Source organism: Tursiops truncatus, chromosome 17 (assembly GCF_011762595.2).
Source record: "Tursiops truncatus isolate mTurTru1 chromosome 17, mTurTru1.mat.Y, whole genome shotgun sequence".
Taxonomy (NCBI): Eukaryota; Metazoa; Chordata; class Mammalia; order Artiodactyla; family Delphinidae; genus Tursiops; species Tursiops truncatus.
In genome coordinates this window covers 11,253,525-11,277,519 of record NC_047050.1, presented here as the reverse complement: position 1 = coordinate 11,277,519, position 23,995 = coordinate 11,253,525, and the positions used below count along the sequence as shown (strand labels likewise).

The following is a 23,995-nucleotide window of genomic DNA, read 5'->3' as shown; positions in this document are numbered from 1 at the left end:
ATAACAAGGACCTACTGTACAGCCCAGGGAACTATATTCAAGGTCTTTTAATAACCTATAATAGAAAAGAATCTGAAAAAGAACAGACATATACATATAAATGTATAACTGAATCACTTTGCTGTACATCTGAAGCTCACACAACATTGTAAATTAACTGTACTTCAATTTTTTTAAATGGATTTAAAAAATTGTTCAAAGTTTCACTGACTGTTTACCTGGGAGAGCTCCAGAAAGTACTATAACCTACACTGGCTACTATAACCAACAAAAACTATAACTCCTGCTTTAGAAATATAAATTAAATGGATGGACAGGTTGGAAAACTGGTCAGTGGAAAGATAAGACGTCAATACTGAAATAAGAATATTAAACAAAGAATATAAGAGGTAAAGTTACTGTGAAGCTTAGAATTACGTGGAGTTCAGGAAAGCAATCATTCAAACCAATGATCATACAGAGAATTATCACATGAATAGTGTTAATAACACATGAGGACCAAGAGGAGGAAAATCATCCGACCAGAGGAAAAAGGGAAGAATCACAGCCTTACAAACCCAACATAGGAGGCCAAGAAAAGCAAGAGGGAAGAGAAATGGGGATATATGTACAGTTGATTCACTTTGTTATAAAGCAGAAACTAACGCACCGTTGTAAAGCAATTATGCTCCAATAAAGATGTAAAAAAATAAAATAAAATAAAACAGTATTTAAGCAAACTCTTTACCTTATACATGTTAATTGGCATCGATCTTTTAAAAAAATAGCCATAGGGCAATAGTAACTACACCACTCAATCATTTCTCGTGTCTTCTATTTAGCCATAAGTCAAAACTCTCCTATGATGTAGGAGAATGCTATTTATACATCACAATGTGACAATTACATAGTCTAATGTGAATCTTCCATCCCTCCAGTAAGCAAAGATCTTAACTGCAGATGAAGAGGACAAAAAAGCTCACGAAGAAAAGTTCAAAAAGGACTTGCCAAGGTCAGAAACTAAGATTTCTGCCAGCTTTTAGCCTTCCTTGCTATGCATGCTTCAGGGCTAAGTTTCAACTATTATCTTCCCATCTGCTTTATATCAGAAGGAAAGAATACCAGGTGCCTTCAACAAGGGAAAGTGGCCAAAGCTTCAGCTTTTATTTATAGGGAATTAGTAGACTATTTAGGCTTTTGATGCAAAGTTAAGGAAAGTAACTTGCCTTATGTGATTATTTTTTCAAGTATACACAGTGGACTAACATAATGTTGTTCTGTTACTTATGAACTGCATAACATTTAGCACCAAAAATTATGAAGCAAGAGTCTTTATAAGCTAATGAATGGGATACTTAGAAAGAAGAGGAGCCATAACCTTCAGTGGATTGAAGAAAAAGTAAGGGGAAGGAGCAGCTAACTTCCAAGAAGTCTAAAACTAGGTCTTAACTTTATTTTTTCTATTCAGCCCTCATGGAGGGGGAGAAATTGTAAATGGCTGTGAAGAAATAATGAACAGATGGTATGGAAAGTCACCATCTGTGCATTGGGAGGCTGTACGGCCCAAGTGCATCTCCTACCCTAACTGGTGGCTGAACTATGTCTTGTCAGTACACTTGTTTGGAGAAGGAAAGGCTTCCTCTAAAGATGAACTGTCAGTAATATCTTTTCAGATCTAAGAGAGAGGGCAGGGAGAAAACTGTCATTACTAGACAATTCGATTTCATTAAGAAATAAGAATTGGGCTTCCCTGGTGACGCAGTGGTTAAGAATCCTCCTGCCAAAGCAGGAGTCATGGGTTCGAGCCCTGGTGCGGGAAGATCCCACATGCCACGGAGCAACTAAGCCCGTGCGCCACAACTACTAAACCTGCACTCTAGAGCCCGTGAGCCACAACTACTGAGCCCGCGTGCCACAACTACTGAAGCCCACATACCTAGAGCCCGTGCTCCACAACAAGAGAAGCCACCGCAATGAGAAGCCCGTGCACCGCAACGAAGAGTAGCCCCCGCTCAGCCCAACTAGAGAAAACCCGCGCGCAGCAACAAAGACCCAACGTAGCCAAAAATAAGTAAAATACATTTATAAAAAAAAACAAGCATTCAATTCCATTAAGAAAAAATTAAGTAACAGTAATTTTTTTAAATTAATTTATTTTTGGCTGTGTTGTGTCTTCGTTGCGGTGTGCAGGCTTCTCACTGCAGTGGCTTCTCTTGTTGCAGAGCACGGGCTCTAGGCGCGCGGGCTTCAGTAGTTGTGGCTAACGAGCTCTAGAGAGCAGGCTCAGTAGTTGTGGCGCACGGGCTTAGTTGCTCCGCGGCAGGTGGGATCCTCCCGGACCAGGGCTCGAACCCGTGTCCCCTGCATCGGCAGGCGGATTCTCAACCACTGCGCCACCAGGGAAGCCCTATTTATTATTATTAAACAAAAAAACTGCTTTGCTTTATTTATAAGTACTGATAAATAATGTAATAATGAATCTGTGTGGGGCATGCATGTTTGCATGTCTGAGTCTAGTAATGACAGTCCATAGCATCTGGCAACAGAGTTTGTAAGTGATGACAGCAAGGAGGAGGATGACACCAGGAGAGCAATTTGTTCTTTGTTAACAATGTGAAAAGCTATTGTCGAAGTGCTGAAATGTGAGGCTGGAATCTGAAAATGTCATCTGTCTCACCATGATGACTGCACTCAAGCTTTATACGGTGGTGATTCATTTCTTAGAGACTAGTTAAATCTATATTTCTATCTGAGAGTCACCATTTAGCAAGAAAAAATATAAACTTAATTCTAATCAAATGTATTTTTCTCAAAAAAACTATGTAATATTAACCCAAGGTTCTTATTCTGATATATAATTTCGCATATCCCTGAAATTATACACAAAATTATGTACATATACAACATTTTTCTAGGAAGAAGGTCCATACCATTAATCAAATTTTTAGGGAGTCTAGGACCCAACAAAGTATAAATTCTTAATTCCAAGGGAACCAGAGGAAAATAAAAAGTATGTGTTGGGGAGAAGGGGGTGGAGATAGGAAGATGAAATTCTATAACAATTTTGAAATCCCCAACTGAAGACAACCCTTCCGTCAGTTCTCTTCTTCCTTATCTAAACTCCTAGCCACATTCACATTCTTCCTCCAAAACAGAAGAGGAAAACAAGGTTGCAATTCTTAAGTATTACTGGAAATATATTCCTAATACAAATTAGATATTTGCTGTAACTTTTCAACATAAAATACTGAGATGAACCAGAATCACATTAGTTTCATAGCTTGCTTTCTCTAGTTTAAAACCATTTTTACTTAAGGGCATAAATATAGTAATAATAGAATGAGGAGAAAGTTTGGACAAATGTGAATACAGCTGACCCCTGAACAATGCTCAGGTTAGGGACACCAAACACTGCCCCCACTTTCCCAACAAAATCCACATATAACTTTACAGTTGGCCCTCCTGTATCCAGGGTTTCACATCTGCGGATTCAACCAACCATGTATCATGTACTACAGTACTTACTACGGAAAAAAATCTGCATCTAAGTGGATGCAAGCAGTGGAAACCCACACTATTCAAGGGTCAACTGTATATAGTTTTAAATTCAAACAAATGTTGAGGCCAAATGGAATGCAGTGAAGAGAAAACATAGAGACCACGGCAGCATATAGGCCTGGTTTTAAAAGCAGGCTCTACAATTTATTGTCTGTATAAAGCTGGCAAATTATTGATCCCTCTATGTTTCCCTTTCCTCATCTATAAAACGGGAACAGTATCTACCTCATAAGCCTATGAGCCTTAAATGAGTTAAGGGAGGGGCTTCCCTGGTGGTGCAGTGGTTAGGAGTCCGCCTGCCAATGCAGGGGACGCGGGTTCGAGCCCTGGTCCAGGAGGATCCCACATGCCTCAGAGCAACTAAGCCCGTGCGCCACAACTACTGAGCCTGAGCTCTGGAGTCTGCAAGCCACAACTGCTGAGCCCACATGCCACAACTACTGAGGTCCACGCGCCTAGAGCCCGTGCTCCGCAACGAGAGGCCACTGCAACGAGAGGCCCGTGCACTACAACGAAGAGTAGCCCCCGCTCGCTGCAACTAGAGAAGGCCCATGCGCAGCAATGAAGACCAAACGCAGCCCAAAATAAGTAAAATAAATAATTTTTTTAAAAAACTGAGTTAAGGTATTTAAGTATAACACGACTTTAATAAATACTGTCTTCTTCCCCTTCTATTATAAGAGGTAGCAAAGTACACTAAAAAGAAGATTTTGGAATCAAAATTGGGTTCATATTACAGCTCTGCCACTTATTAGTCAGGTAACTTTGCACAAGTCAGTTAAACACTCTGAACCTCAGGTTCCTCATCTGTTAAAAAAAAAAAAGTGTTGTCCTAGTGAACACACAAAACACATGTAAAAGACTGGGCATAGTAAGCCGATCAGTGATAGCTATTATGATGGTGCTGATGTGTACGGTAAAATACAAAGAGCTAATCATCACCAGCTGGGCCTAATGGCAAAAACAAAACGCAGATCTCAAAACCTGCACTTTCTTTTTAAAGCAGATAAAATATGCAAAGAATGAAGACATTTTCTGCTCTTGAATACATTCAAATATAGTACCAAGTTCATTTATATATCAAAGCAGTGAGAAATATGTATTTATCATTGAAAGATGGAACTAAAAAGTTTTTTTTTATATTCAGATTACTCTTCAGCAGCAAGCTAAAAGATCCCAGAAACTAAGATAGAAAATAACTCCAAAGGGTCAAATTGTTTAATGTTAGGAGAAAATTTATTTTTATATAGATTTTCAGTTAACTGATTAAAGGTGATGATTATATGTTACATAAAAAAATGATCTTTCCATCTATTGGTAGAAATCAGTTGTGATTATAATATTGGGAGCAAGTTAATGCTCTCTTACCTGGTCCATTCTTTGATGAAAGGCACCCATGTTACAGCTCAAAATGAACAAAGCTAAATAAGTAAACTAAGCTAAATAAAGTGTGTTATCTATTCCTGAAACAAAATTCTGCACTTTGGCCTCAATCAGCACTGGTCACATTGCCTGACTTGGGGCGGGGGCAGGGGGATGACAGAGCAAAACAGTAGGAAATTAACCGTCATTGAATGTACCTACACTACATACAGGCCACTGTGATAGGTCTTTTACATACACTGCCGTGTAAATCCACAGGTTCATTGTGCAGGAGTAGTTCTTCCTACCTGTAATTTGTAGATGAAGAAAGTAACTGGCAGAGATAAATTTCATACCCAGGTTTGTTTGAATCCAAGACCTACAATCTTTCCACTCAACTACACTTCCTACTAAAATTGCAAATAAATACGAATCATAAGCTGTAAAGTTTCACTTTTGGGGAATCATTAGCAACAAAAGCTTCCTAACTTTCTGAAAAGAAATTCTTTTGCTGTCAGTACTGAAATGTTAACCTACCCTATGCAGCCAAATGATGGTAAGTAACAATTGAGAAAGGTGGTATACTGCATTAAGTGAAGTTCAAAACATGAGAAGATGTAACTGAAAAAGATGAAAGTATTAACTTTACAAACCATTTTCCTATTGTTTATCCGAAAGATAATACTCAAAATTATGTAAATATAAAAAAGGGTAGGGACGTCTCTGGCAATCCAGTGGTTAAGACTTTCTCTTCCAATGCAAGGGGTGCGGGTTCAATCCCCAGTCGGGGAGATAAGATCCCACACGCCTCGCGGCCAAAAAACCAAAACATAAAATAGAAGCAGTATTGTACCAAATTCAATAAAGACTTTAAAAATGATCCACATCAAAAAGAATCTTTAGGGGCTTCCCTGGTGGCGCAGTGGTTGAGAGTCCGCCTGCCGATGCAGGGGACATGGGTTCACGCCCCGGTCCAGGAGGATCCCACATGCCACGGAGCGGCTGGGCCCGTGAGCCATGGCCGCTGAGCCTGTGCGTCCGGAGCCTGTGCTCCACAACGGGAGAGGCCACAACAGTGAGAGGCCCACGTACCGCAAAAAAAAAAAAAAAAAAAAAATCTTTAAAAAAAAGCGGGAGGGGGGGCGGGGTAAATGTTATTTGGTTCTTTGCTTTTTATCTCCAAAGAAAATAGATGGAACTTTGTGGGACTGGGGCAACAAAACGTTCAACCTTCTCTTAGCAAGATTCAAAGAGACAAAATAAAAACAAAAAAGTAAAAGTAGTGCATTAAAAAGTATACCCATATTCAAATTATGTAACCTGCCTATATCTTTAATGAATACAATGTAATTCCATGTCACCAATGACACTGAATGTGAAAATGAGAAACAAATATTCCACAAAATATGCTTGGCACAAGTATTGCTCTAATAACTTTACACTGGAAAAAAAAATTATGTATTAGTAGAAAATACTTTTAAAAATGTCAAGATCCGAACATCTTTGGCACAGAATAACAATATTACACTAATTTTTTCCTTTGTATCTACAGTTGTTATATTTTAGGAGACATGACTTACCTTTTAAACAGCTGTGTGATAAACCACATTATAAGAGCATTCAATATTAACAGTTCTACAACATTCAGAGTTGTCAAGCATTAGTCAAACATATTTTATTCAATGATTTCTATATACATTTAAGCCTTTTCCTCACTAATAACAAATGCATTGCTTTTACCAGTCACATGAATATTGGTTAAGTTTTCGATGTAACCAACCCATCCCTTACTTAGGATACTGGGTAAAGATTCACTTCCATGATTTAAATAGTAAGCAAATTAAATACTACATAAGTTGGCCATACATAAGATTCATTTTTCTCAGAAAAAATTCTCAATGTCTGGATTTTAAAAAACAATTTCAAGCACTCACCGATTGCATGCTTCCAACCTGTTGAAAAACCATCCTAATTAGGCGTTTAATCCAGCCAAGCATTTAGATGGCAAAGTCTCTCCAAATTTGCATTTCAAGTACTTCAGGCATACATAGTAGCACATGGTCCATAAAGCACACTGAAATGTTAAAATGTAAATACTAAAGTGAAATAATTATTATTTAGAATCTTTATTGTCTACAACACATCTCACAAAGTAAGTTTAGTCTACATCTTAAACCTTTGTGTGTATAAGTTTACTTAAGGAAAAAAATTTTCAACTAAGACCCGACACAGCCAAAATAAATAAAACAAATAAAAAAAAAAGAAAAAAATTTACTTGTGATCACCTTTAAATAAACTAATGGTACAATTTTTTAAATTTTTTTAAGTATTTCTTTTCCAGTCAGGGTTCTACCTTGGAAGCAACAAAAACCTACTGTGGCTGACATAAGTAGAAAATATATTTATGGAAAGACACCCAGTAGACAACAATCTTAGAAGAAACTTATAGGCTACACAGCCAGGAAAGACATCCAAAACTGCCGCAGAACTGGTCTTGGAAGACACCACTGCAACTGTTACTGCCACCCCTGACAGAACAGAATCTACCAGTTCCCACTTTCCTGTCCCACTGGCTCCTGAGTTGCTGTCCATACTGGCGGCATTTGCTTGGACGAACCTACCTGGCTACAGTTACAAGCCGATTCTGGTTCTCACCAATATCATAAAGGAATTCCGGAAACATAAAACAGGAATTCAGAGGCCAGAAGGTCAAAAATAACAAAAAACCACACTCACTGGCACTATAACCCCTGCCACTCACCCTCTTTACCTCCCCATCAATATACTGTATATCTGATAGAATTATGAGCTCACGTGGCATAAACCAGTTTACCTGAAGTGTTGGTCTCCAACACGACAAGTTTACACCAGACTATAAATCAATGTGCTGCTTCCTTGTCAAGGAAGCCTTTAAAAAAAAAAAAAAAAAAGCAGTACTTAGTCAGCGGTCCCCAACCTTTCTGGCACCAGGGACCGGTTTCGTGGAAGACAGTTTTTCCACAGACGGGGCGGGGCGATGGTCCAGGCGGTAATGCGAGCGACGGGGAGAAGCAGATGAGGCTCCGCTCGCTCGCCTCCTGTCGTGCGGCCCGGTTCCTAACAGGCCGTGGACCAGTACCGGTCCGCGGCTCAGGGGTTGCAGACCCTTGTACTTAGTGATATACTTGATTTACATTCTGATATAGGCTTACCCCTTTGTGGACCAGAAATAACGTTTGTGGTCTACACTTTGAGGAGAACTTGATAAAGAATTACAAAGAATTGGGGCGGGGTGGGGATAAAGTTGTCACAAATACGCCAGATGCTGGGTGAAACATGAACTAGAAAGAGCCCAGCCCTAAGGACAGATCAAAGTATGCAATGAAAGAGTTCTAAGCGCTGACAGGAACATATAATTTATTGATAACTAAGAAATGGCCGGGGCTAGAACTTTGGTGAGACATATATTTAAATATTACCAACATCTATAATTGCCTGTAAGAATGAATATTCTGAGAGGTAACGGTAATAAAAAGTGCAAAGGGCCAAAAATAAGCTGGAGATGACTGACAAAAAACTGGTCAGAGAAAAAGGATGGTTTTATGTAATTGGAAAACCTATCACTTTTTTTTTTTTTTTTTTTTTTTTGCGGTACACAGGCCTCTCACTGTTGTGGCCTCTCCCGTTGCGGAGCAGAGGCTCCGGACGCGCAGGCTCAGCGGCCATGGCTCACGGGCCCAGCCGCTCCGCGGCATGTGGGATCTTCCCGGACTGGGGCACGAACCCGTGTCCCCTGCATCGGCAGGCGGACTCTCAACCACTGCGCCACCAGGGAAGCCCTAAACCCATCACTTTTTTAAAAAACTGAGATATAACTTACACAGGCAAGTGCACAAATTTTAAGTATGTCCAGCTTAATGAATTTTTATGTATGTATAAACCTGTGGAACCTCCATCCAGATCAAGATGTGAAACATCTGAAGAACCCCAAGAGCTCCCTTGGGCCTCTACCCAGTCGATATCCATGCCTCACCTATCTAACTACTACTCTAACTTTTACAGCCTATCACTTTCGCAGGCTGCATGTACTCTTCTGTGTCTGACTTCTGTCACTCAACATTGTCTGTGACATTTATCCACATAATTTGTGAATCACAGTTCTTTTTCACTGATGTTCAGTATTTTGTTGTGGTACTATGCCACAATTTACTTGCCCAGTTTACTGGGGGCTTTTTTGGGTTGTTTTTTGTTTTACTTTATTGGCGTACAGTTGATTTACAGTGTTGTATCACCCAAATTACTGTTCATGAACATTTGGGTTGTTTCCATTTTTTAGCTACTATAAATAAAGTTGCTGAAACAATTCGTGCACATAACATAGCAAGGTACACATAAGAACTAATTTCTTGGACTTCCCTGGTGGTGCACTGGTTAAGAATCCACCTGCCAATGCAGGGGACACAGGTTCGAGCCCTGGTCCAGGAAGATCCCACAAGTGGAGTAACTAAGCCCGTGCACCACAACTACTGAGCCCACAAGCCACAACTACTGAAGCCCGCACTCCTAGAGCCTGTGCTCCACAACAAGAGAAGCCACCACAATGAGAAGCCCACGCAATGCAACGAAGAGTAGCCCCCGCTCACCACAATTAGAGAAAGTCCATGCATAGCAATGCAGACCCAACACAGCCAAAAATTAATTAATTAATTAATTTTAAAAAGAAGAACTAATTTCTCTTGGGACTTCCCCGGCGGTCCAGTGGTTAAGACTCCACGCTTCCACTGCAGGGGGCGTGGGTTCCATCCCTGGTCTGGGAACTAAGATCCCACATGCTGTGTGGCACAGTCAAAAACGAAAAAAGAACTAATTTCTCTTGAGTCTATACCCAGAAGTAAAACTGCTAGATCATCAGATTATACAGAGATAGAGATAAAGCTAAATCTTTGAAAAATCTGTAGAAACTAACATTTTTCTGAAGTGGTTGTACCAATTACACTCCCGCAAGCAGGTATATACAAGAGCTCTAGTTGTTCTATAATCCTTGGTATTGTCAACGGTCAATACTTGGTATTGTCAGTCTTTCTAATTTTAGCAATTTTAGTAGCTTTTCCACAGGTTTTGGGGGTATCTTGATACCTTCCATTAAGAAGTGTCTTTCGCTCGCTTTTTTTTTTTTTTTTTAAGATTTCTTTTGATGTGGACCAGTTTTAAAGTCTTTAATGAATTTGTTACAATACCGCTTCTGTTCTATGTTTTGGTGTTTTGGCCTTGAGGCATGTGGGATCTTAGCTCCCCAAGCAGGGATGGAAACCGCATCCCCTGCATTGGAAGGCGAAGTCTTAACCAGTGGACCGCCAGGGAAGTCCCTTTCCCTCGTTTTTTAAGCAGATAGTTTTGCGTTTTTTTTTTTAAACTATTTTTAAAAATTATTCTTGCCAGAAAAAAAAAAAAATTCTTGCCAGCAAAGAGTCTGTGCCAGAGATAAAGATTAGGAAGCACTGGCTTAGAAAAAGGAGATGCAACCTAAGAGTGAATGGGCTAACTCATACTCAGAGTAAGAAATGAAGCCCGAATAGAAGCCTCAAGAAATACTTGTGCATCAAGCAGAGAAAACAAGAGTCACTGGGAAAAAAATGATCAGAGGTAATAGAAAAATGAGAGAGGTGTTGTCACCAAAAAAAAAGGGAAATTTCAATAAGGGGAATGGTTCTTGTTACTGATAAACAGTAAACACAGAGGAGAGGTCACATAGTCGGTGGCCGCCTACAGTTACCCTTTCCTCCAAACTTCTCCACTGTGCTCTCTGGAACCCTGTTTGAAGGTAAGCATCCCCTCCCTCGCTGAACTGAAATTTGGCTGTCCCTCTAGAATGCTGCTTCCAAGCCTTCTCAAAGGGTCCTGTGCTTGCTTATTCTCTCCTACTTTGTATCAAGGCTCTTTCCAATCAATTACTGCTCTAAGCTCTTTGAAAAACCCTCCCTCAAAGGCAAAACTAAAGTGACAACAAAACAGAGCAGTGGTCACCAGGGTTATTAACTACAGCAAAGCACAAGGGAGGTTTTGGAAAAATGGAAGTAGTTTATATCTCGATTGTGGTGGTGGTTACATGACTCTGTGTTCAAAGAAATGTCTGCCAAAAGGAGTGAATTTTGCTGTATGTAAATTATACCTTCACTTAAAAAAAAAAAAAGCTCTCCTTAGGAAGCACTGCTTTACCACCCTCTGTCCCTCATGAGGGTTGACTTAAGGACACTTGAATCATTCCCTATCGCTCAGCTATGACTTCAACCGAGTCTTCTTCTCTACTCCAAGTCCTTTCCTAAATGGAATTCTGTACTTTGGCCTCATTGGCACTAGTACACCAATAAACAAATATTCTTGCTGGTGCTAGGTGATTATAATATTCACAGAGATGATGCATCCAACAGAGCACTGTTTGAGTCTACTTACATAAAGATCTAAAACAGGTAAAAGTGAAAGCAATCTCATCAGAGATTATGAATTTTTTTTTTAATTTAAACTTTGTCTTTTTTGTCTTGTTTTGAATTGTTGGAGGCAGAGGTCGTGACTGGCAGGAGGCCCGAGAGGGATTTCTGAGGGTGCTGGCAGTGTTCTATTTCTTGACATACGCAGATACTTGCACGTGTTTACTCTGTGAAAGCTTACCAAGATACTTTTCTTAATGTAAGTTATGCTTCAAATACAAGTTTTAAAAACACACAGAGTCTTTGACCAAGTTATGCAACTTTCAGGAATTTCTTTTGCAGAAATAAAAGCATTATACATAAAGAATATGTATAAAGGTATTTTCTGCAGTGCTTTTTCTACTCACAAAACTAGGATCAACTTTAAATGTTCACCAATAAAACACCTGTTAAATAAATTACTGTATATGCATATTACAAACTTTATGCATCTACTAAAAGTGAGTTACAGTCTATGTAATGACTTGATGGTATATATATGTTACAGGAAGGGAAATATACTAAGTATGATTTCATTTCTGTAAAAAAAAAAAAAAATCTTCAACCTTTTCATTTATGAAAAGATATACATCAAACTATTAAAACTGGCCAGAGTGGGTAGAAGTAAATTTTTCTTTGTATGGTTTGTACTGTTTACACAATGCTACAAAAATACATGTTTTAATTTGCATTTAGAAACAAAATCTAGGGACTTCCCTGGTGGTCAACAGGGTAAGACTCCACGCTCCCAATGCAGGGGGCCTGGGTTCGATCCCGATCCCGGGTAGGGGAACTAGATCCCGTATGCATGCTGCAACTGAGAGTCCACATGCCGCCACAACTAAGAAGCCCACATGCCACAACTAAGAAGCCCACATGCCACAACTAAGACCTGGCGCAGCCAAAAAAAAAGAAAAAAAATATAGAAGTTACAAAAACCAAATGTCACCTTGCAGCTTTCACTCAGACATTCCTTGGACCATACTGAGACCTTCAGTCTCCTCCCCTGCACTTTCCGTCAACCTAACCAATCCCTTTCCACTTTCACTTTCATCTACCTCATGAAGCCCCAAATCACTTGAACCACTGCTTTGTTAGTATTTTCAACTCCTTTTTCTACTGTTTTGTTTATTTTACAAGCCAGAACCTGATGAGTCCACAAGCCTACACTTCCTACAATTGGGCTGTAGAAAAAAGACTATATCTCACATTTTGATGTTGCTACAAATGTACTACCTCTGGTCTCAACTGGGCCTTCACTGCTGCCTAGCGTTCAGGAAAATCTTAGTTTCTGCTCTTCCCACTCTTCCATTCTCCAGAGCAGCTATTTCAAGCATTCTCCACGCTACCCAAATCTCTCTAACCCTTGCTCCATCATTTCTCATTAGATGACCAAGCTTACTACTTTAAATAATAGAGAAGTCTTCTGACAGAAAATCCCTCAACATCCTGCCACACCACATGCCATACACACAGCATCTCTGCATCCACACCTATTCTGTCCCTCTAAGTCTGTCCCCCATTCTCTCTTGTCCCTCCTTCCAACTAAGTGCTCAGGATTATTACCCCCCCCCCCGCCCCCAACCCACAGGTCTCATTACATCAGCTCCATCCTGTATTACATGGATTCTCTTTCCTCGGCCCTGTTAAATTCAATCACATGCTACCTTCTGGTTTCTCCCATCTTCTTTTAAACCAAAGAAATCTGAAACTGAACTCCTCAACTTTCCTCCTAAATCTGTTGCTTATATGTTCCCTACCTCAGAAAATGGCACACCTAGTCAGTTATTCCTTCTTTCTCTTTCATTTTCTACAATCAAGTTCTATTTTGCCTCCTAAATATATGAGATTCCATTTCCATTGCCCTTACTGCTCTTCTAAGTCTATACTATTGTAAAAATCTATTAACTACACTATTTGCACCACCCCCTCCCCTGATTTTGCTATCCCTTTCTATCCATTCTCAATACCAAAGTAGGTCCTTTATGATTTGGTCATAAAGAGGGTTTTCCTGATCAACCAGGATTAGGGCCCTCCTGTATGTATTCTCTTACATTATTAAATTATGTATTACATTTCAAATTAAAATTAAAAATTAAAATTACATAAAAATTAAAATTACATTATTAAAGAGTGTATTAAAACAATGTACCTAAACTGCTTACCTCCTCCACGGCACTTCAGTCACCGTTAAGTGCAAAGACTCTATCTTATTCATCACAGTGACCCCAGCATGTAGCACAACATATAGGATACAACAGTTGCTCAGTTAATATGTGAATATTAAATGAAAGGCATCTAAGTCCCAAGCCAGTGCCTTTTCTATACTGTCTCAATTTCAAACAGACATCTTAAGAGGAATTTTACTTCTATTTATAGGTGAACTAGGTAATTTCAGACAAACCCTCCTCCCACTGAGGACAAGTAAACTAGGGGACAATATTTTTAAAATCATCTATTTGAAAGCATCAGAGAACTGTTAAGGCAGAGAAGTATAACCAGGCCAAGAGTTGGTTCTTTGAAAAGACTAATAAAAAGAATTGACCTCTAATGAGATTTACTGAGGAGAGAAAAGGCACTTTGCCAGTATCAGGAATGAAAAAAGGGACATCATTATAGATCTTAAAGGCATGAAGAAAATCATAAAAGGCAAAACAGACCTATAGTGTAAGAAGTTACAATGGTGGTTACCTTTGGATGGGGTGGCTAAGAGTTGGAAGGGAGTATAAAGGGGCTCTCTGGAGCGCAGACAATTTTCTATTTCTTAAACTGGGTGATCTCTGCATGGATATTTGCTTTGTGATCATTTACTGAGCTGTATATTTATGTCTGTGCATCTTTCTGTGTTACACTTTGTGTGTGTTATACTTCACAAGAAAACAGGTTTTAAAAAAAGATAGCTATCCCTGGTGGCGCAGTGGTTGAGAGTCCGCCTGCCGATGCAGGGGACACGGGTTCGTGCCCCTCTCCGGGAGGATCCCACATGCCGCAGAGCGGCTGGGCCCGTGAGCCATGGCCTCTGAGCCTACGCGTCTGGAGCCTGTGCTCCGCAACAGGAGAGGCCACAACAGTGAGAGGCCTGCGTACCGCAAAAAAAAAAAAGATAGCTAAGAATCAGGCTGCACTTTGTTTTCTAGGTTCTTTATGTATGTATATGTGTGTGTGTTTGTAAAATTTAACTTCTAGGATTATATGATGACGGTATAGGCTTATAGTCGAGCCTACTGTAGCGTAGACCAGACATACAGAAATATCGTGCAGAAGTAGAATGGTGGGGTAGCTGGCAAGGCAGTAGAAGAGAAAACCAAGAGTAAAGGAGAAACAGATAAACTGTGAAAACAGACTTTCTTTTCCCGCCACAAATACTATGAGACTATGTGTGTGCAGGTAGACCAATTAAAGTATAGAGCAATCAAATCAAAGATAAAACAACATAATATTGTTTCAACTAACGCAGTGTATGTTTTTGAGATACTTATAATAAAAAAGTTATTAGCAAGAGTTTCACAATAAACCTGTTAGCAGTTATACCAAAGTTGTCATTAAACTTAAAATTCCAAAAACTTTAAAAGCTACAACAGTACATGGGGCTTATTTTTATAAGGTCTTGTGGAACTATTCAAGGAAATGGCCATTTAATTATCTTTACAATGTAACAGAAGAGTGTGACCATTTCATTCTGGGGTCCGAGGAGTCTAAAAAGATTAACAGAACATTCTTAGTTATTTGGTTGGCTAAATTATTGGAATAAGGTTTCCTGTTCTCAGAAAACTAAGAGATCAGGTAAGCCATATTAGTTCATCCCAAACGACAGTCTACATTCTAGCTGCAAACAATGATGCAAAAGAAAAATAAGGACCATGAAGTAAAAAACAAAAACTTATTCAATTTAAAGTTACTGTCCTTGACCCAGCAATCCCACTACTGGGCATATACCCTGAGAAAACCATAATTCAAAAAGAGCCATGTACCAAAATGTTCATTGCAGCTCTATTTACAATAGCCCAGAGATGGAAACAATCTAAGTGCCCATCATCAGATGAATGGATAAAGATGTGGCACATATATACAATGGAATATTACTCAGCCATAAAAAGAAACGAAATTGAGCTATTTGTAATGAGGTGGATAGACCTAGAGTCTGTCATACAGAGTGAAGTAAGTCAGAAAGAGAAAGACAAATACCGTATGCTAACACATATTATGGAATTTAAGGAAAAAAATGTCATGAAGAACCTAGGGGTAAGACAGGAATGAAGACACAGACCTACTAGAGAACGGACTTGAGGACATGGGGAGGGGGAAGGGTGAGCTATGACAAAGCGAGAGAGAGGCATGGACTTATATACACTACCAAACATAAGGTAGATAGCTCCTGGGAAGCAGCCATATAGCACAGGGAGATCAGCTCGGTGCTTTGTGACCGCCTGGAGGGGTAGGATAGGGAGGGTGGGAGGGAGGGAGACGCAAGAGGGAAGAGATATGGGAACATATGTATATGTATAACTGATTCACTTTGTTATAAAGCAGAAACTAACACACCATGGTAAAGCAATTATACCCCAATAAAATGTTTAAAAAAAAAAGTTACTGTCCTTTATTTTGAGAATATGTCCTTCTTACGTTTTTAGTATTAAAATGCTTTTTCTTTTAGGATGTGGGGACAGTAGATGAATGTTACTTTTGATTTTTTTTTTTTTTAATGCTCACTTATAATAAAAAGTTGTCAGGGCTTCCCTGGTGGCGCAGTGGTTGAGAGTCCGCCTGCCGATGCAGGGGACACGGGTTCATGCCCCGGTCTGCCGCGGCTGGGCCCGTGAGCCATGGCCACTGAGCCTGCGCGTCCGGAGCCTCTGCTCCACAGCGGGAGAGGTCACAATAGTGAGACGCTCGCGTACCGCAAAAAAAAAAAAAAAAAGTTGTCAAAGCCCTACCCTTTCTGGAAATTAAACTTGAAATTCAAGTCTAGTGACCACTGCTATACTTCAAGTCAGTCTGGGCTGAGACTTTAAGTCAGAACACTTACCACACTATAAAACAATGACATAGTACTCAACCTATGGGTACAATTTACTGGCAATATTCTGAATTAATATTCTATACTATTCATACTAATTAAGTACACTGCTACATTCCCAGTACCTAGCACAGAGTCTGACATATAATAAGTTTAACTTTTTTCAGTCCACAAATGAATAAATCTCATGACCTGTACTACATCTCTCAAAAACAAAAGAAAAAGCTGTTTAGATAAGAAACCTAAGAACATAACCTAATTAAAACTTGATGAAAATTCTTTCAAGTTAATGGGCTATAGATATGAAACTAAACTTCTAAAGGACATTTTCTGTAACATTTTTAGAAGTTAACTTTCTCTCCGTATGCTATAAAAGAAGTTAGAGGTAGCTTTATATTTCCTTTTGAACTAAAGATGTGCCATTTTCATGTGAGGATCTCTGACATATAACCCTCCTGTGAATGAGATAGGAATTTCCTTTAAGTATTATTTTAAGTATTCCCATGCAAATGAATTAAGCATCCTGGCATCAATTTTAAAACAATCTTTCGAAAAGACTGCTCAAATATCTTAAGTGGTCCTGGACATCAGTAGAAAAAAAATACTCACACTACTTGGAAGTCAATAATATTTTTCACTAACTAAAAGTGCTTCCTTGGGCCAAGCAAACTGATGAAAATTCACTATAAACGTGATTTTGATAAGTTGTGTAATAATTACTGTCCCCTACATATTATGTGTATTAAAAAATTCCCTTATGGAAAAATTCAGTAAATTATACCTTCATAAGTAAAGGTGTTCACTTTTTTTCAAATTTTAACAATACTTTTTATTTCTTTTAATTGAAGTATAGTTAATTTACAATGTTGTGTTAGTTTCAAGAAAGATGTTTAGTTTTTAAAAGCTAGTAAGGGTAGTTACTGAAGTATCAGTTGTAAAAGAGAAACTCTAGAGGCAAACTAAATGTCCATCAATAAGGAAATAGTTAAATTCAACATACTTATTCTAAGTTTATGGCCACTAAAACAAAAAGCTATACATGAAAGGATTTCATGATAAAAATCTAAATGACTGACACATATGTGATTCTGTTTTTAAAAAATAAAACAAAGCATAGAAATAGTGGTGAAATAGATATTTTATGTACACATGTACACAAAAGAAAAGATTTGAAAAGATACCAAAGCTTAACACTGCTTGTGTCTGAGGCCTGGTGAGGGAATTCTCTACCTTTTCTTCTTTATGTTTATGCACTTCTGTATCATTACATGGTGAGATTACAGTATCACTATTTGTTGCTTATCTAAATTGTGTAAGTTGTATCAACAGTAAATAAACATAAAAGAACAGATGAACAGCTGAGTAGTTAACATTTCAAAAAGCAGCTATATAGTAATAACACTCATCACCAAGACTGCCCAAGAAAACAAAGGGGTAGAAACTGAAGTTTATCAGCACTTCAGAACCTGCTGCACCACTGTACCACGCTGTCTCTTCCCCTCTCTTTTTTTTTTAATTTGTCTGCACTACTGGGCATGTACGAACTTAGTTCCCGACCAGGGATGGAACCCCTGTACCCTGCATTGGGAGTGCAGAGTCTAAACCACTGGACCTCCAGCGAAGTCCCTCTTCCTCTCCTTCGGAGTATTTTTTTTTTCTCCACTCCTTTCCTTATATCCATACATTCACCAGTTACCAACTTCTATTTCCACCAGGTTAATTCACTAATTGCTTCACATCTCAGGTGAAGCCATTTTTGACAGGGCCAGCTCACTATCTTCTTATGAGACTGATCATGTCACTTCTTTGCTCAAATTCAAACTCCTTCAACTTGGCATTCAAGTTCCTCCATGTGTGAGTCGAACTTTACTTCTAGACTTTTGAACTACTCCCCTACAGTAGGAATCCTAAACTCCAGTTTAACAGGTCTTCTCTGCTGTCCTCCGAACAAGCCCAGCTGTCTCTTTCTAGACCTTACTCCTCTAAAACTACTTGGATGAAGATGAAGATGCTCTCTAAGAAGTAATATAAGATAGAAAAGATGAGGGATACAGATTAAAGTATCCAGTATACATTGCCAGTATATGCTAAGTGCCGAAAGAGGTAGCGATTATTCATTGATACATATTTTTTTTCCCTTTTCCCTTCCTCTTTAACTGGACATATTCTATAAAATAAATGTTTTAAATTCTATTTACTGAACTATACTTATATACTTTGCTCATAACTTTAAATTCAATTGTATTAACCTTTTATTGTTTCCAAGAAACAAAAATACCTAGCTTACTACTGTACGCATAAATACCCAGGGTTTTTTTTTTCTCCCCCCATTATGGATTTGTAGCTCAACAGAATTTCCCACAGCAGTTAATTTACTCCACAATTCCTAGGACATTCAATTGTGGTTAAAAGAGCAAGAACTTTGCAGTGACCAGGGTCAGCATCCTAAATTTCAGCCCCCTGCCCCTTACATCAGTGTGATCGCAGGCAAATTGCTTAACCTCTCTAAGCCTCTTTTCCCCTCACCTGTAAAATGGGATAATACCTACTTCACACAGCTGTTGTAAAAGTTAAATGAATAGGTGGAAACAATTTCACAGTGCTTCATACATATCAAAACCTCGGTAAATATAAATTATCAATACAAAAGATTTTAATAAATAATCAATACATAATGCTACTCAAAAGCAGTAAAGCTACAGACAAAACTAGATTATTTGAAAACCTTTGTTTTCAGTGATTTTGAAAAGCTGAGCAACAGGTAATGAAACTGCACCGTCAGAGAACTGCCCACATTCTTGCAGCGCAAACTAAATTAACGCTGTCTACGCCTTCAAGTGTGCCTCACTTTACTCAACCTCTCTAGAAAGCAAATGACTGGAAAAGTATGATTACTGATCATGAGAAATATGTAAAAGAGATTAAAAGATATGTCTGGGATACACTTCAAAATAACCCGGGGAGAGGGAGCAAGCCTGGCCATTTAATGATACTTGTTGAATTGGTTAAATTGAGTGATGGGTACACCGAGTTCTTTACCCTATTCTCTCGACCTCTGTAGAGTTTGCAGATTTCCATAAAAAAATGTGTTTTTAAATGTCCAAAGGTCGATTTTTGTTTTTTCCCCTTGGGGCTTAATGCAAATCCTGGTCCTGGTCAGGAAGACATTGGGAAAGTCCTGAGCGGCGGAAAGTCAACGGTAACGCCGGTCAGCGGAAGCTGGTTGAATCTCCCCGGCCGCCCGGTAGGCGTGCTCCTCCCTCCGAATCCCCGAGGCCTGGCCGGGAGGTGCGCCCGCCAAGTCCGGCCGCCGGTCCCGGGAAAGAGCAACACCCACGGGAACCGCAGCCAAGGGCCTTCCAGACGGCCAGCGGGCCAACTGCGGGCTCCGGACGACCGACCGAAGCCCGGGGACGGGGGGGCGCAGCGGCGGGGTGGGTGAGTGCCAGCCTTCGGGGCAAGTCGGCCAAATTCCCTCTGCTCCGCCTAAGCTCCCGCCCCACCCGGGTCCTCAGCCACCCTGGCTGCCCCAGATCCTCTCCGCCTCCCTCCAGCAGCGGCGCAGACACCCAACCGGTCCGCGGAGCCCGCCGGCCTCCCCGCAAGCCCGAGCCCGGCTCCTTCAGCGCCTACCCTGTCACCAGGGTTTCCCACCGCCGTCTGGCCCGGGGGCGCCTCCTCGACCCCACGCCGACCGCTTTCCAGAGTCGCTAGCCCCACTTTACCTCAGCCGCGCGGCAGCCTCGCACCCCTCGCAGCAACTCCGGCTTCCAGCTTGGCTGACCCGGGGCGTTGCTGCCAATCACCCGATCTCCGCCCCGAGCCCGGGCCAGGATGACCAATCAGCGGTTTCCTCCGGCCCTGAGGCGGGCACTGAGAGCGGGAGCGGAAAGCTAGACGACCGCCGGAAGCGCCTGGAGCGGCCCTTCGCAGTGTGCGCACGCGCGGGGCTCGGCTGGGGGCGTGCGCTTGCTCGTGCACCTTGCTTTTCGTTTTCACTTCCCTGCCCTGGGAAGTGCCTTGTAAGCCTGAAGCTCTAGGCGTGCAGGGAGAATCACATGATGAGTGTAGCCGCAAGTGTGCATTACCTTGAAAGAAGCTGTGAATCTTAAGCCCTTGTTAAGCTAACCAGTGTGGAGCTTTTTCATCCCGCGCTGTAGGGACTTGGTGCTCACCCGGCTTATCTTCTGCTGCCTTTTACAGACTTTGTATCCCCGGTGTCTTTAGAGAGAGTGAGGGTGTGGGGTTGTACAAAGTGCCTGATGGATGACGATTTTACTTTACTGAGTCTTCAGTTCCAGCATCTGTTTAATAGCTGGGACACATGGTTTTTAATAGCTGAATATCCTAGGACACTCTGGATTGCAAATCATTCTGTCATGAAAATGATTATTACACTTATAGCTAACAATATATTAAGCATGGTAACGTGTGTAGTGCTGATAAAAGATTCACAGGTAGAATGAGAAACCTATTTCTGTATGGCCTTTCAAGAGGCTGTTGCTGATTGGCTTGATTAGCTGCATCTCTTACCCTCCCATTGTAATTGATCCCAGAGGTCAGTCTGCAGACAGCGGAGCGCCGATGTTCTTATCCTGGGACCCCCAGTCTCTCCCTGGCGAGGGCTTCCCTCCTTCAGCAAGAGCATTAATTCATTTACTCAACAAGGGCTTGTTGGGGCCCACTAAGACGGTACAAAGATTTTAAAAAGCATTGAACCACGCCCTCAGTGAGCCTACAGGCTAACAACAAACTTAATTTATATAACCAAATGTTATAATGGAGACATGGAGGGGCCTGGAAGACCTGCCTACACCTGCCCCGGGTTCTCAGCACATCCGGAAAGAGTTAATGCTTGGGCTGGGATGAAAGAGCAGCATCTTCTGAGCTAAAGGGGCGGAGCAAAGCATGGCGGCATTTCTGACAAAGTTCACCTGTTTCTCCTGAGATCTTCCCAGGGTGGAGCTCTGCTAAGCTAATGAAGCTTCTGCCCGGGCCCCAGGACTTGCAACAGGTCTTTCCAAGACCCAAGGTGGGCCCCTAGCACCGAGTTCACCTTATCACATGTAGCTTTCGACTCTTTTTAAAAGGAAGATGTCTTAAAGCTCTCCTCAACAGGGATTGGTTAAGGCTTTTTTCCGTTCCAATTTCCTTTCCTTCACATTTCCCTTCATCCTAGGTACCCTGGAGTGGCCGTGGGCATTTGGGGAATCTGGATGAGGGAAAAAGAGTTGAGATGAATTTGAGCCACTTCCCTAAGTTATTGCTGACTCTCCTGGTGTTGGAATGGCTTCCAGGAATACTCCTAGCCGTGCTTTATTCCATCTCACAAATGGATGTGTCCCGTGGCACCTAGCACTAGAAGTATTTAGCTGGTGGAAGAGAAAGAGAGTTTGAAATGAGCTCAGCCAGAAGCTAACCTAGGGGGAAATCTTCCAGTCATCACACTTTTAAAATTATAAGTAGGGGTCTTCCCTGGTGGCGCATTGGTTGAGAGTCCACCTGCTGATGCAGGGGACATGGGTTCGTGTCCCGGTCCGGGAAGATCCCACATGCCGCGGAGCGGCTGGGCCCGTGAGCCATGGCCGCTGAGCCTGCGCGTCCGGAGCCTGCGCGTCCGGAGCCTGTGTTCCGCAACGGGAGAGGCCACAACAGTGAGAGGCCCGCGTACCGCAAAAAAAAAAAAAAAAAAAAAAAAATTATAAGTAGGATGCTTTACTTTTTGTTTTTAATAAACTTTATTTTGGAATAACTTTAGATTTACAGAAAAGTTTGCAAAGAGTACAAAAAGTTCCTGTGTACTCCTCACCCAGTTTCCCCTAATGCTAACGTCTTACATTATCATAATACATTTATAAAACTAAGGAGCCAACACCGGTACAAATTCCAGACTTAACTCAGTTTTTACTAATCCTTTTTCTGTTCCAGAATTCAATCCAAGGTGCCACACTGCATTTAGTCATCATGTCTTTTTAGACTACTGCTCTGGTCTGTCAGAGTTTCTCAGTCTTTCCTTGTTTATCATAACCTTGATGTGACCACGACAGTCTTGAGGAGTCTGGTCAGGTATTTTGTATAGTGTTCCTCAATTTGAATTTGTCAGATGTTTTTTCTCATGATTAGACTAGAATTATAAATTTTGGGAAAAATACCATATGGGTGGAATGCCCTTCTCAGCACATCATATCAGGGGTACATGATGACTTAATTACTGCTGATGTTAACCCCAATCACCTGGACCATGGTAGTGTTTGCTAGCTTCTCCACTGTAAAGTGGCATTTTTCCCCTCTTTCCCTATTCTCTGGAAGCAAGTCACTAAATCCAGCCCACTCTGAAGGAGAGTAAGAGATTAAGCTTCACCCTCTGGAGTAGAATATCTATACAAATTATTTGGAATTCTTCTGTAAAGAAGATTCACTCTCTCCCCACCCCCCATTTATTTATTTGTATTCAATAATTTGTTTATAAATATGCATGTATATTTATTTTATACTTCATTTTATATTCTATATATGATTTTTATTTTTTTGCTCAAATTGTTCTAGCTTGACCATTGGAAGCTCTCTTAGGTTGGCTCATGTGCCGTTTTTGCTTTTTTAAATTTTATTTTTTCTTATTTATTTATTGCTGTGCTGTGCGTTATGTGGGATCTTAGTTCCCCAACCAGGAATCGAACTGCTCCTGCATTGGGAGTACGGAGTCTTAACCACTGGACCGCCAGGGAAGTCCTTCCTTTTTTGCTTTTTTTTTTTTTTTTTTTTGTGGTACGCGGGCCTCCCACTGTCGTGGCCTCCCCCGTCGCGGAGCACAGGCTCCGGACGCGCAGGCCCAGCGGCCACGGCTCACGGGCCCAGCAGCTCCGCGGCATGTGGGATCCTCCCGGACCGGGGCATGAACCCGCGTCCCCCTGCCTCGGCAGGCAGACTCCCAACCACGCCACCAGGGAAGCCCCTTTTTTGCTTTTTGATCATCATCTTTTTTCTTGAACTACAAGAGACTCCAGGCTGATCTTGTACTTTTCTTGCCCCAGCATTAGAGTCAGCCATTTCTGCATTTCTTCAAGGAGTCCTGGAATGGTATTTAGAAATCAAAATCTAGATATTGGGTGTACTAGTTGCTCCTGGGATATCATTGAATCTAACCTCTCCTGGTGCACATATATTGCTGCCTTGTTTTTTAATTCTTTGTTTATATCCCTGTGATAGGCAGCCTCTAATATGGCCCCCAAAGATCTCTGCCTGGTATTCATGCTCTTGTGTAATTTCCTCTCCTCTAGGGTGGATTGGACCTAATGACTCCCTTCTAATGAATAGACTACAGTAAGAAAGATGGGACGTCACTTCCAAGATTAGGTTACAAAAAGATTGTAGCTTCCATCTTGCTTGCTCTCTCCCGGTCTCTCCTTCATTCACTCTGAGAAGCCATCCACCGTGATGTGAACTGTCCTATGGAGAGGTCCACATGGCAAAAAACTGAGGGAGGCCTCTGACCATCTGTACATCAGCCTATAAGAAACTGAATCCTGCTAACAGCCGTATGAGTGAACTTGGAAAAAGATTCTCTCCCACTTGAGCCTGGAAATGATTGCAGCCCCACTGACACCTTGATTGCAGCTTTGAGAGAGACCCTGAGCCA

General features: G+C 41.0%; 1 protein-coding gene across 3 annotated transcripts in view; it reads right to left on the bottom strand.

Moving 5' to 3' along the window:
- MTFR1 (mitochondrial fission regulator 1) overlaps positions 1-20,223 on the bottom strand; it is a 67,241-nt gene extending 47,018 nt beyond the window's left edge. Inside the window, exons 1-2 of one of the 3 annotated variants that reach the window (XM_019925263.3) lie at positions 20,085-20,223; positions 6,834-6,973 (exon numbers count right to left, since the gene is read on the bottom strand). In XM_019925263.3, coding sequence (XP_019780822.1) covers positions 6,834-6,896 — 63 coding nt within the window. In that variant the 5' untranslated portion in view covers positions 6,897-6,973; positions 20,085-20,223. Of the gene's footprint in view, positions 1-5,121; positions 5,208-6,833; positions 6,974-19,992; positions 20,011-20,084 lie in introns of those variants that run through there. The other 2 variants (XM_073794452.1, XM_073794453.1) reach the window with 2 other exon arrangements.
- Between the last annotated feature and the right edge of the window lie 3,772 nt (positions 20,224-23,995).